The sequence below is a fragment of the Saccopteryx leptura genome, chromosome 3 (assembly GCF_036850995.1).
Source record: "Saccopteryx leptura isolate mSacLep1 chromosome 3, mSacLep1_pri_phased_curated, whole genome shotgun sequence".
Lineage (NCBI taxonomy): Eukaryota > Metazoa > Chordata > Mammalia > Chiroptera > Emballonuridae > Saccopteryx > Saccopteryx leptura.
Genome location: NC_089505.1, coordinates 55,271,825 through 55,285,459, shown reverse-complemented (window position 1 = coordinate 55,285,459; position 13,635 = coordinate 55,271,825). Strand labels below are relative to the sequence as shown.

Below are 13,635 nucleotides of genomic sequence, written 5' to 3'. Positions count from 1 at the left end.
AGGCACTAAGTATTAGGCCTTTGCTTTTAACTGGAAAGTTTGCTGAAACAGAATTTTGCTTGGAACTTTGATGTCTATAGTTCTTGTTATGTAGAAATAGACAAATATGGTGGAGCTTTCTCATTTGATAATTGAGGTAAATCCAGGACTGTTCCCTACTCAGCAGTGAATTATTGAAAGGGAAGGACGTAAAGGGAGAATGTTTAAGTTATATACAGATTATTTTCTGCAACTCCACTCGAAAATATGTATTTAGCTTGAGGAAACAGAGGAATCCTCTGGAGGCAAATAATTCAATCTGGCAATTTAAAAACCAATTAAGGAATTCAGAAAACCTTTCCCCTTATGATTAAAAAAGAAGATCCAAAAGAAATATGCCAGAAATTTTAGTATGTTATTTTAATTAGTTTAATTCATTGATGATATTTTCAGTTCATGATTAAAGATATTATATGTAATCTTTCACTTCAAGCTTATAAATTTATATTTTACACTTTCTATGAATGCCTAATATTGAAAAAGAATCAGGTGGCTTTCATATTGGAATTTAAATGTCACTTCTTTATACATTAACTTTATAAAAATTATCAGATCTTAAAAATAATAACATATCTGTTTTCCCTATGGTTTATTGAATCTTTATCTAGAGGTAATTTTGAGGGTCTGACAGGTTCTGTGTGTCTTCTCATCGGAGGCAATTTTGCTCTTATTTGTAAACTAGCATCTCAACTACATATGATTTTAAAAAGTTCCCTTAATTCTGGAGAAAACTGAGCACTGTAGTGAAGCATGGGAGTATATTAGCATTAAAAAAATTATTTTGGCAACAAGTGTTTTGAAAGTGTAATTTGATATGAGACCAAACAAAAACTAAAGTGTGCCAATTAGTATTCCTTCTTCAATCTCACACCATCAAGTATATTACCTGCAAATATCAGGGGGAAAAAAGCAAGAAGAAAAAGAGTTAATTTACACCTACAGACCCACATCTGCCATGAGTGTGTGCATAATCACACACAAGCACGCTACCATTGTAAACTGAGAGTCAAATGAGATGAGTAATCAAATGCTCAGCATATGTTATTTTTGCATTGTTGATATGACTGATCATAATTAAAATGTATCATCTTTTAATGCTATTAATTTATCATAGTTTAAAAAAAACTAACAACACGCACCAACAAGGGAACAACAGAGCCTCTCCTCAACAAAAACAGGGTTCCATTTAGAGCTACATTGGAAACAGTGCTGCTTTATTGAGGAGAGACTCCAATTCAATGGACTCAACCATTGCATTGCATTTTAGAATTCTTCTTCCACTAGATGGAATGAGTGATGAAGAAATGATTTTAAAAAGGGGGAGATAAGAAAAAAAATAAATTGTGTGTGAAATGTTCAGTCAAAAAAGTAAGGCACTGAAAGAACTATTGAAAATTTTGACATCTGTTTATCTGTTTATAGCTATGGCAAGATTACTCATATTAATTCTTGTTTAAAATGCCATATGAAGGAAAGACATTTATGCAAACAAGAGTCATATTTGAATTGTAGATCATGCCTTCACCATCTGTAAGAGCTGATGGTGTTGCAAAATTAATGTGTTAATGAAGTCACAATAATTTCTCTAAAATAATGGATTATGAAACCAAGAATGAGTATTTTTTGAACTTTGATGTCTAGTGATTTCCAATTGGGAAAAACTATCAGCCTTTAATTAGTTCAGCAGCCCAACTTTAAAATAAATTTGGTGATGCCTTTCTTTTGCCAGGCATAGATTTGAAGGCAGGGGAAGGGAGGGGGAGCCATAACAACTTTTGGAAAATGTTCTCTGGTGTTTGAAAAGTTGTTAAATAAGACTGCATGCCAAGAAATGTCACCAAAAATTCTGACTACTGAGAGAGAGTGGGCAAACAGCTCAAAAAATAATTCTAGCTTGCTGCAACATCACAGGTTGGGAATAACTAAACCTCACACAGACTTCATGATTAATTCCAAGTTTCCCCTTGGAAGGCAGACATAATGATGCTCAGTGCTTTGTTATTGGTTAACACAGCACACCCTTTCCAACTGCATTATCGAGCACAGTCAATAGTGTAAAGTGACTTTGCATGAAGAGAATTTTAAGGGGCTCTATTTCAAAGCCTACTGCACGTACTGGAGCATCCTTCTCTCCAAAACTGTTTAGATTTGCATTTACAATGAGCCTCTTTGACAAGTGAAAATGTGTGGGCAGGTATATGTATTCCTTTTGTCCGATTCACCTTAAAGGGGACAACACAATTTCTTATTTATTTTTTAAAAATAGGAGATAGTGATAATTGTTCTGAAGAGTTAATATTAATAAAGCAATGCTGGATTACAAACATTTAAGAAATTTACCTTTTAGAAGGAAACATTTCAGCCTGTTTGAAAACTGTGATAAAGGTTGGAAGAAACTTTCCATGAAACATGAAACACCATCTATCAAAGAGAATGGTTTACCTTACATTTTTCTTTTTATTACTGTGTTGTAGGTATGTGACTGGTGTAAGCACATAAGACACACAAAAGAATATCTGGATTTTGGGGACGGGGAAAGAAGGCTTCAGTTCTGCAGCGCAAAATGTCTCAATCAATACAAAATGGACATTTTCTACAAAGAGACACAGGCCAATCTTCCAGCTGGGCTGTGCAGCACATTACATCCTCCCATGGAAAATAAAGCAGAAGGCACCGGGGTGCAGCTGCTCACTCCAGACTCTTGGAATATTCCTCTAACAGATGCTCGCAGGAAGGCCCCCTCCCCAGTGGCTGCAGCTGGCCAAAGCCAGGGCCCTGGCCCGTCGGTATCCACCACCGTCTCTCCATCTGACACTGCCAACTGTTCTGTCACTAAGATCCCCACGCCAGTGCCCAAATCCATGCCCATCAGCGAGACTGCAAACATCCCTCCTGTCTCGGTCCAGCCACCTGCTAGCATCGGGCCTCCCCTCGGCGTCCCGCCCCGCAGCCCTCCCATGGTGATGACCAACCGCGGCCCAGTGCCACTGCCAATCTTCATGGAACAACAGATCATGCAGCAGATCCGCCCGCCCTTCATTCGCGGGCCGCCGCACCACGCCTCCAACCCCAACAGCCCTCTGTCCAACCCCATGCTCTCCGGCATCGGGCCCCCCCCTGGCGGCCCCAGGAACCTAGGCCCCACTTCTAGCCCTATGCACAGGCCCATGCTTTCGCCCCACATCCATCCCCCGAGCACCCCTACCATGCCTGGGAACCCCCCGGGCCTGCTGCCCCCACCGCCCCCGGGCGCGCCCTTGCCGAGTCTCCCCTTCCCGCCGGTGAGCATGATGCCAAATGGCCCGATGCCCGTGCCCCAGATGATGAATTTCGGGCTGCCGTCGCTCGCCCCGCTGGTGCCACCCCCCACCTTGCTCGTGCCATACCCCGTGATCGTGCCCCTGCCTGTGCCCATCCCCATCCCTATTCCCATCCCTCACGTCAATGATTCCAAGCCCCCCAACGGATTTTCCAGCAACGGGGAGAACTTCATTCCGAGCGCCCCTGGTGACTCCTCGGCGGCAGGAGGCAAACCGGGCGGACACTCCCTGTCCCCCCGGGACTCGAAGCAGGGCTCGTCCAAGTCCGCGGACTCGCCGCCCGGCTGCTCGGGCCAGGCCCTGAGCCTGGCGCCCGCGGCCGCGGAGCACAGCCGGGGTGAGGTGGTGGACCTGACGCGGCGCGCCGGGAGCCCCCCGGGCGCAGGCGGCCCGCTCGGATTCCCCAGCGTGCTGCAGGGCCCGCAGGACGGCGTCATCGACCTGACCATGGGGCACCGGGCCCGGCTGCACAACGTGATCCACCGCGCGCTGCACGCGCACGTCAAGGCGGAGCGCGAGCCGGACGCCTCCGAACGCAGGACCTGCGGCGGCTGCAGGGACGGCCACTGCAGCCCCCCCGCCGCCGGCGACCCGGGCCCGGGCGCCCCCGCGGGCCCCGAGGCAGCCGCGGCCTGCAACGTCATTGTGAATGGCACACGTGGTGCCGCCGCCGAGGGCGCCAAGAGCGCGGAGCCACCGCCTGAACAGCCCCCACCGCCGCCTCCGCTGCCGCCGCCTGTGCCCCCCAAGAAGCTGCTGTCGCCGGAGGAATCCACAGTGAGCGAGCTGGAGTCCGTCAAGGAGAATAACTGTGCTTCCAACTGCCACCTGGATGGGGAGACGGCCAAAAAGCTGATGGGGGAGGAGGCTCTGGCGGGGGGCGACAAGTCAGACCCGAATCTTAATAACCCCGCGGACGAGGACCACGCGTATGCTCTGCGGATGCTGCCCAAGACGGGCTGCGTGATCCAGCCTGTGCCAAAACCCGCGGAGAAGACTGCCATGGCGCCGTGCATCATCTCCTCGCCCATGCTCGGCGCTGGGCCCGAGGACCTGGAGCCTCCTCTCAAAAGGAGGTGCCTCCGAATTAGAAATCAGAATAAGTAAAAGGTTTGTATGTCCACCCAGGCGCTCCTTCGCACAAGCTAGTGCACCTCTTATTTCTTACAAGGCAGAAGCGAGAGAGAGAGTTGAATTGATAATCATAATTTTACCTTACATGTTTTACAATACACTTTGTGTGATTGCTCACGGTCATTATTTCGATCCAACATCACTCCCACTTAACTGCTGATGGAATCAAGTAACAGTTTGCAAGTGCCATGCCCAAGGTCACTTAATGGTAAAGTCCAGTCTTGAACCTAACTGGAAACACTATCTCCTTAATTACTCTTCTATTATTATGGTCCTCTTTGTAATTCACTGTATTGAAAAAGAGAAGGATGTGGGGAGGAAGAAATTACTTGGGAGGGCACATGTTCACAGGGTGAAAGGTAAGCCAGGCCACTTCCTGGGGCTGGTATACTCATGGACAGAATGTCCCAACTCACCGGATTTTCTCCGTAACTGTGGGGATTACATTTGCAAGATGAGAATACAAACTACCCTTCTTACACTCTTACGCCGACTGAACCCAAGCCACTAAGCACCCTTCACCTGGTCACATATTGGAGCTGTGACTCATAGCTCCTGTTCATGGAATCTCTGTTCATTTGTCACCAGCCAGCATTTCCCAGGGTACGCTTTAAGCATCACTGACCATCTTGTTTCTCCTGATTTGGGGGCTCAGTAGCTCAGCTGGTGGGTTGCTCAGCAGCTCTTTAGACAGTGGGAAGCCTTGACAGAAAAGCCACATTGCTGAAGTGGATAAGAGTGCACACCTCTACCCTCAGTGGGGGGAACTCTGCTTAATGCCAAGGGAGCCATTGATAGTCCAGAATTTCAGTAATAGGAAGGAGAGCTCGCATGTGTGGCATACCCCGGATAGCCAGACGTGGCCTCCTTTGATCCTCCCACCAGTCCTGGTGGGAAAGGCATCATCTGCCTCTTACCAGAGGAGAAGATGAGACTTGGAGATGTTGCCCAAACCAGAGCTGGTGAGTGGGGGAACCAGTATTCAACTCAGGTCTGCCAGATTCAGAGTTGGAGCTCTTCCCCCTTTCCAAGAAGGCAGCAAACAGACTAACATTCATTAACTGTCTATGGAGAGAAAAGGAAGACAAATGAACATTTACTCTGCACCAAACTTGTGCTCAGCTCCTTCCAGGAGCTGGGGAGATACAAAGGTGAATTTGATGCAGTGCTTGCCCTGGAGGTATTTACAATGGTGGGGGATAGGAGCCCAGGGAGGAGGAGGCTTGGGTAGGGCAAGTTGAGTGCAGTCACTCGCATTTGTCTTATAAGTGTTTTTCAATAGTATGCAGATCCAATCCATACAACAATTATTATTGTCTTCTTTTTACTAATGAGGAAACTGAGACAGAAATTAAGTAACTTGTCTAATATCATCAAGTTAAGCAGATTCAAATCCAGCCTGTCTGACTCCAGAGCTACATTTTCTTTAAACCACTGTAAGAGAATAGGCTAATTGGTCCCTTTATTACAGTGCTTGATAAAATTCTTTTATCTATCTTGCTTGTCTTAGGGAAAAGTTCCTAGAGAAAAACCAAGCCTACTTATCAACTACTCTTAAGTGTTCAGACAGTGCTCAATTCTTTTTTAAAATTTTATTGACAGTGTCAAATTCTTGTTTTTACAACCATAACAAACCTAGAATAACAACTCATTACTCCACAATGGGAAATATAGGTGTGGACCAGAACACTTGATGTATTGTGTCCAGACCATTGTCCCCAAGTCCAGCGCATTACGTGGGCAGCTATGTAACTGATAGCCAGAGTTGGCCTGGGAAGCACAGAGCCAAAGCAAGGAGGCTTGTTGGGTGGTGCAAGAAGCGATTCTCAGCCATTCATGGTTTGCGGTTTCCTTTTCCGTTGATGACTTTGCCAGTAGGAGCAGAATACTAAAAATCATTTCATCATTTCTTCTTGATTCTACACTTGCAAGTTCTGCTGTCTGAGGACAGATGGTCTCAGCCTTCTGAGAGGCACCTCAATTGAAAATGCCCGAGTTCTCCACCAGAGTAATTTCATCTGGTTGACAAAGCAGCGAGTAATGGAAAGATGTGGGACAAAAAAAAGTGTTGGCCTTCAGAAAGCGTTGGGAATTGTAATTTTGAATACATTCTAATATCACTCATTCAAATGGCATAAAAGGAAGAACGAGAAGGTAAAAGACTTCACTACCATTACTGGAGTGAGAAGGGACCACTGGTCCAGAAGTAGCATAATAGCCCATAATAGTGCCACTGGTCCATAAGGAGCACAAGGCCAAAAGAACATAAAAACGTGAAATATATGGTGGCTATTTGGATGATATATGTTTTTGAATAAAAAATTAGGTGAAGGTCTTGTGTGTGGACCAGAGTCATTACTAAAAGTATTGACCTGGCTTTAGCCAATTTCAGAAGATGCAATGATGAAATTGCTCATGGTCCCTTGAGATTAGAGAGTTCTTTTTATGATGAGTCCCCCCAAGAAATCATGGCTTTTCTCTAAAGTCAGAGACACTCAGGCTTTGCCAGCTACAGCAGGGTGACAAGGCAAGTGATTTAAGATGGGGGAAGATCTACCTTTCCTCCACTAAATCACATTGCCTTCTGTAGTTCCGTGTTGCCTCGCAGCACAGTCTCAACCTGCCATAATTCACTCACGTCTTCTGACCCTTCCGGATTTTCTGTGCACACGTGGCTGTTTTTCTTCCGTGCCTTCAGAAACCCAGCCCATTTGCGTGGTTGTGGAAACTGGAAATGCATCTGTTAAATAAAGGATTTACATGGCTTTTGTGCCCCGACAGTGAGCACTGTTCAGTGATGAGTTAAAGCCAACGTGGAAAGCATTAAAAAACAAAAACAAAAACAAACCTGGGCTGAGTTTGGTGGGTGAGGTGCAAGTGAGTGATTTTTGCAACTGCTTGTTGGTGACTCGTGATATTATTTCTCTTAAGAAAGGCTGTCAGTAACTTCAATCAGGGTTCTTTAGTCTTTGCACTACGCCACCACTCTGATACTGTATTACTTTTGTTTTTTCATTTTAAGTAGATATAAAGCAGACTGTATCCTGCAATCAATAATACAGGTAGCTACAGTTGTCTTCAAAGAAGTAATCATATTCGCTAGTTTTTGTCACACTATAGAATTTTTTTTTCCTTTTTGACACTGTTCTCTTCCTGGTTACCTGACTTTATGCATTCTTGTTTGTTGACATGATTACAAGTTATTTTAATGGGAAGATACTTTTCCAGATGCAGAACTAATTAAGTTTAGTTGAAGATTTTAAGAGGTTGTAAACTTCCTTTAATCTTTAATTTTTAAGACTCCAAATACCAGTTCTGCAGCTTCTGTAAGGTGGAAAAAATATCCCCCCCAAATAATAAGGAAAACAATGTATAAACATTTCCCAAACTATTCTATCCACAAAGAATTCCACTTATAAATGGAATACTCCCTTCTCTGTCTTTGCCTTGGAGCTTGGGGATGACTGTTTGTATTTGCACATTTTCTGAATTTCTACAGTTTACACTTGTTTATGGTACACTGGGGAGTTAACAGTAACCATTTGCAAATGTTTGGATATATTCAAAAGAAAATATCCCCCCCTCCTCGATTTTCCAGGGAAATGACACATTCTCTTTAAGTAAAATAATCAATGGAAAAAATGTGTACCATGAGTAACCCTTTCACCCTCACTTTTTTCAATCTTGAGGAGCAGCAAGTCCATACAACTTCTCACTGCCGTGGCTCCCGGTTTTCTTACGTGTTCCTGAAACCAGGAGGAAGATACGAAGCTCGTTCCGGCCCCAGTTCCAGGTGCCCCCAGCCTCAGCAGCGGGACTTCCTTCCGCTGTAATTTCTTTAGGAGAGCTGGAGGAGGCAGCTGGAGTTTTGGCTTCTTGGAGTTTAGAGATTAATTCTTTGTCTGGTCATGGAGTCACAATCCCAGAAATGGTTATTTCAAGAATGGGGCAAGGGGCTCACCTAATTAGGAAAGCCAAAAGGGTGGAGGTGACACATAACTTTTGCCAGTTTAGTTTCTCCGGCTGAGAAGTTTGAGAGAGTAGAAGCCTTCCTGGGCAGTCAAGTCTACACATTTGAAATGTTGCTGTGGATGCCTACTTGCAAAGCAAGAAAAAAAAAGATAAAAACAGAGTGAGGAGAGGAGATCAGTACAAATGGGATATGCGAATCCTATGCCAGACTTGAGATTTTTTTATGTTCCAATACTTGATTATTGGAAATGTTAATGGTCAACGTAATCCTTGGTGTTAAAATTCCAGCTGCCTGTCAGGGTGTGTTGATGACTTTCCAATTCTAGGTGTAGGTCATTCAAAGAGCCAGCAAGAGACTGCCAGGTCTGCAGCATGCACCTGTGTGAGTGGTGAGGACCTGGGGGAGTGCTCGCTGCGATCATTTCAGACTCAGAGGGGAGAGATTTCTGGAATAAATGGTGTCAAGATCAGGCTCGGACACATCTCTTTCAATGCTGCTAGGTCTATTTTAACCCTTATGACAAGGGAATTGAAGGAGGGCTTTAAGGTGCAAACATCTGGTTTTTGGATATCATTCCAAATGCGATTATGGTGGAGTAGGAAATGATGTATGTGACCAGATATTTCCTTCAGCTGTAGCCAGACCCTCCATCTTCAGCAGGGCTGGGACTAAGGCGAGGCAAGGCAAAGCAAGAGAAGTGTTTACGCACAAATTTTAAAGAGGAACTCACTCCTAGGGTCGTGCAAAGGCAACCTAGCCTTGGCCCTGATCTCCAGACCTTTTAATACCTGTGGCCACTCCCTGAAGCTGATCTCCTGGCTCCTTGGAGAAGTTGTAGTCTATGGATGACCTTTAGCAGTTCCTTCTAGAATTACTTGGAAAACCTTATGTGCCTGTGCACAGAGGTAATTTCTTGGGAGGAGAAGTCCATAGATTTTTTTCTTAAGAAAAAGTATACCTTACATCTCTAATGGATTATCTTATATTACCACCAAGCAGTATTGGAGTTGGGACTTTTCTTGTTACTCCTAGGAAGCTGAATTAATTATGTTTCCTTTAAAACTTAGAGAATTTATTTCTAACAACTTTTGCTGTGGACCTACTATTGCATAATCACTGAAGTGTCATAATGTAGCACTAGCCTCCATAAGATTGCCTTAGTGACAGAATACACAAGGTTATCAATCTTTCTTCAAGTTAGCATGTCCTGTGAGCGCCTGAGTTGAAAGGAAGAAAGGGGAGCAAGAAAAGCCACAGGCTAGATACTTCGCCCACACTTAGACTTTCAAAGCTCGTCCTGTATAGGGAGACTTCGTCCTTCAGTGGAAAACCTTCCACTCTGCTGTTGAGGCCAAGGGAGTGGAGTGGCTGGAGTCAGACAAGCAGACGGCTCAGAAAGCACCAGGGCATTGATGTGGCCATGTCTGGGAGCACGCCCCAGTCTCTCCAGCTCCCTAGCATGCTTCTTCACCTGGAGAGAGTGTGCTTGGAAGGGAGAAAACATTGGACTAGCTATTAACAAGCCATTGCCCAGAAGGGCATTGGAAATAAGCTTCCAGTCTGGTTTCCCATGAATCACTCCCTCGTGGCCTGAACAGCTGCCTGGGCATCATGGTTCAATCACTTACACCTACCTTCACGCAGAAAAGCATTGCGGAGGGGCAGAGGTGTTTGAAGACCAAAATACACTACGGCATGGAACACTTACCTCATGTAGTGGAACACTTAACTCCACCCCCATCACTGCCTTTGCCAGGCTTTCTTGTCAAAGAGACAGAGGCTGGCCATTTGGTTTTCCTTCATCCTGTCTTGGGCAGATCATTTTGTATTCTCCAGCTGCCATTTTAAATGCATAGCACTTACTGTGTGGATGCATGTTAAGGCCATGCATTCTGCACGTGTAAAGTTTTTTGTAATGCCCCAAAAGCACCAGAGAAATTCATTTCAGAGAAACAAATAAATTAGCTTTCAAAGATAAACAATGTACTGGCTGGCATCAAGGAGGAGTAAATGCCATCTCAGCTGCCAGCTTTAAATACTAACTGCATAGAGTTCTCCGTATTTGTGAATTTCCACAGCATTCTGCTTGAGAAAGAAATAGGGCGGAATCAGAATTGAAAACATGAGGTCATCAACAAGGGGGGAAACACACAAATTATTTCAAGGGACATTTGCATGTGCAGAAGTCAACCAACAAATGCATGGAATGGGTGGAATGGCAGATCGATGTTTCTCTTCTTCCCTCTCTCTCTGGAATCAAATTAAAAAATTTTTCTTTAAAGATTCTAGTGAAAATGGAGCAAAGGCAACAACAAAAACTTGAAATTAGTTTTTCCTGCCTTAAAATAGCTTCCTGAGTGTACTCAACTTCTTATATTGGAAACCAATCGAGTGCCCTGTAAGATCTTTTAACTCTGCTCCTAAGACTGAAAGCTACGGCCTTGAGCAACAACATGCTTATGCAATGTTATTGTTACCAAGATGCACAACTCGGAATGGGGAGACAGGGACACGGGAGCAGAGCTGCCTCCCCACGCAGCCGTGGGGTCAGGACTATGACTAATCCGAGCTGTCCCATGCTCCCCAGCCTTACCCCGTCCAGATATTTGGCTGCCCCTGCTAGTTGTGTCGTCATTTCCCCCTTTGAACCTCTGGTTTGTTGTCTTCCTTTGCTAGCAAGCTGTGTTTTGTTTTGGGTAAAAAGGGAAGTTAGAATGTGACTGATGGCACTTAAAGAACAGAAGGGAAAAACATACTTTATGAACTCATTTGATATGAAACATTGACCTAATGTCCAAAAACTGCAATTAAAAAGTATTTCTCTCCCTCATTTGCATGGCTTGCTTCCCCAGACATGTTTCTGGTATTGAAAATGAATGGTATTCCCATACAACATGTGTCTCAATTTGTAATGATATCCTTCTTGCAGCTGGCTTAGTTCTCCAAGTGTTTCTAAAATGTTACTGTCTTAAATTTGAGCCAACCTACAATAACAAATTATCTAGAAGCAAAGTGGCTAAGCTGCATTTGGTGAGAGAAGGGGAAACCCTATATTTCATTCTTCAATTCTTGTTTTGGAAATTCAGACTGTAACATGATCGCCTTCTAAAGAAGTCTACACACTTAACACTTTAAAAATTGTGCAGATTGGGTGTTGTGGGAGGAAGAATGATCAGGTTTAAGTTGCTCTGCAAAGTTCTGCATCCCATCAACAAGCCCTTTTGATATTTTAAACCCATATTTAGAGTAATTTCAAGGTATTTGGAGCACATGTGGTTAAGTGTAAAACTTTGTCATTATGATTTGTTAGATGCTTGTACTTTAAATGTTTATAAGCCATATTTAAGTACTCACCCAAAAGCTTTCCCCCACGCAACTACTCCAGTTGAGCGCTGGTACCTGAGCATCATTGTATTTAGAAGATACCGGGTGAGGTCATGGTAGCGTGCGTGCACGTTCTTCTGCTTTTCTGGTTTTAGTTCAAATGCTGTTGTTAGTAGATACCGCTTAATTTTGATTTTAGAGAAAGGAAGAGAGAGCAAGAGAGAGAAATCGATTTGTTGTTTCACTTACGCATTTATTGGTTGATTCTTGTATGTGCCCTGACTGGGGATTGAACCTGCAACCTTGGCGTATAAGGACAATGCTCTTACCAACTGAGCTGCCCAGGCAGGGCACTTATTTTTAAAATGTATGAAAAATCATAAACAGGGTTGATTGTCTGTAATTAAAAAAGGAAATTCTCCTGTCCTCCAAAGGTAAAATATTCAACTTGAATTGTATTGAGTCCCACTTCTTTTTCTTACTCTTAAGAGTAATTAGTGGCCTGGCCATTGGCTCAGTGGTAGAGCATGGGCCCGGCTTGTGGATGCCCCAGGTTTGATTCCCAGTCAGGACACACAGGAGAAGTGCCCATCTGCTTCTCCACCCCTCCCCTTCTTGCTTCTCTCTCTCTCTCTTCCCCTCCTGCAGCCATGGCTCAATTGGAGTGAGTTAGCCCTGGGCGCTGAGAATGGCTTCATGGCCTACTCAGCTGCTAAAAAGAGCTCAGTTGCTGAGCAACAGAGGAATGTCCCAGATGGGCAGATCCCTGTTGGGTCGCATGCAGGAGTCTGTCTCTTCTTCCCCTCCCCTCACAGAAAAAAATAGAGTAATTAGTAAAACTTTCCATTAGCATGTTGAATCTGAATCTGTGTCCATGTGAATTTAAAGTGTTATTTGTTCCTCCCAAGTGCCTTATGGACCCTTTATTGGTGCTTAGATTGAAGTCTTTACTGTTCACCTCAGCCATCTTGGAAACAAGGACATAGGACCTTGTCTTTATCGTAGATATCCTATTTGTGCACTTAGTATGAAAAAGAGGAGAGGGAATTTTTTTTTTCAAACTCAGAATCCATTTAAACCAAGGAGGTTATAAATTTCAAACTGACCACAGGCCTCTGGGGCTCACACTCTTTTATGGCTGGCAAAATACAATTTTCTAGTAAGAATGGGGTGGGGGGGGCTCATAAATTTGCTTGGACACCTAATAGCTCTTACCAAACAAAATTTTCATGAGTTAAGTGTAAATGAGTCAGAAACATATAGATTGAATTTCTTTTAAAATACACATGGTTTTAAATATTAAGGCCAAAGTGCTTGGCAAAATAAGTTTTGGTTTCAGACAAACCCCAAAAGTTTGAAAAACTAGTTTTACAATTTGCCAAACCAAAAATATATCCAAGTCCCTTTATTTCTCTTATTTAATAGATAGCTTCATAAATATGGGACTTAATATCTATTTTCCTATCCACCCAGGTTGGAGCAACATGAATCTCAAATGCTGGTTGAAAAACTATAACAACTTTTTGTGAAAAAACGTTATGACTTTGCAAATGAAAATGAGGGGCCACTGGTTCAGGGCTCAGGCTCTGATTTTAACAGTATCACTCACTGGTCATTTGACCAAGTTTTCTGTCTCATCTGTGTGTGTGCCTGTCTGTGTGTGGGCATGTGTGTGTGTGTGTGCATGTGTGTGGCCTATGCACAGGAATAAGTATTGTTTAATATCCTGTATTAGATTTCTTAATTTATACTTAACTCGCATATTACAGCCCACCAAGCTTAATAAACTCCTAATCATATCCAAACACAAGGAGGCAGTCCTTTGCATTTATTTATGGTTCAGAG

The 13,635-nt window shown here is 43.8% G+C and overlaps 1 protein-coding gene across 2 annotated transcripts in view; it reads left to right on the top strand.

Annotated features, from left to right (window-relative positions):
- SOBP (sine oculis binding protein homolog) overlaps positions 1–13,635 on the top strand; it is a 172,368-nt gene that overhangs the window by 147,942 nt on the left and 10,791 nt on the right. For both annotated transcript variants that reach the window (XM_066373543.1, XM_066373541.1), the window contains one exon: positions 2,514–4,469. In XM_066373543.1, coding sequence (XP_066229640.1) covers positions 2,514–4,466 — 1,953 coding nt within the window. In that variant the 3' untranslated portion in view covers positions 4,467–4,469. The remainder of the gene's footprint in view (positions 1–2,513; positions 4,470–13,635) is intronic.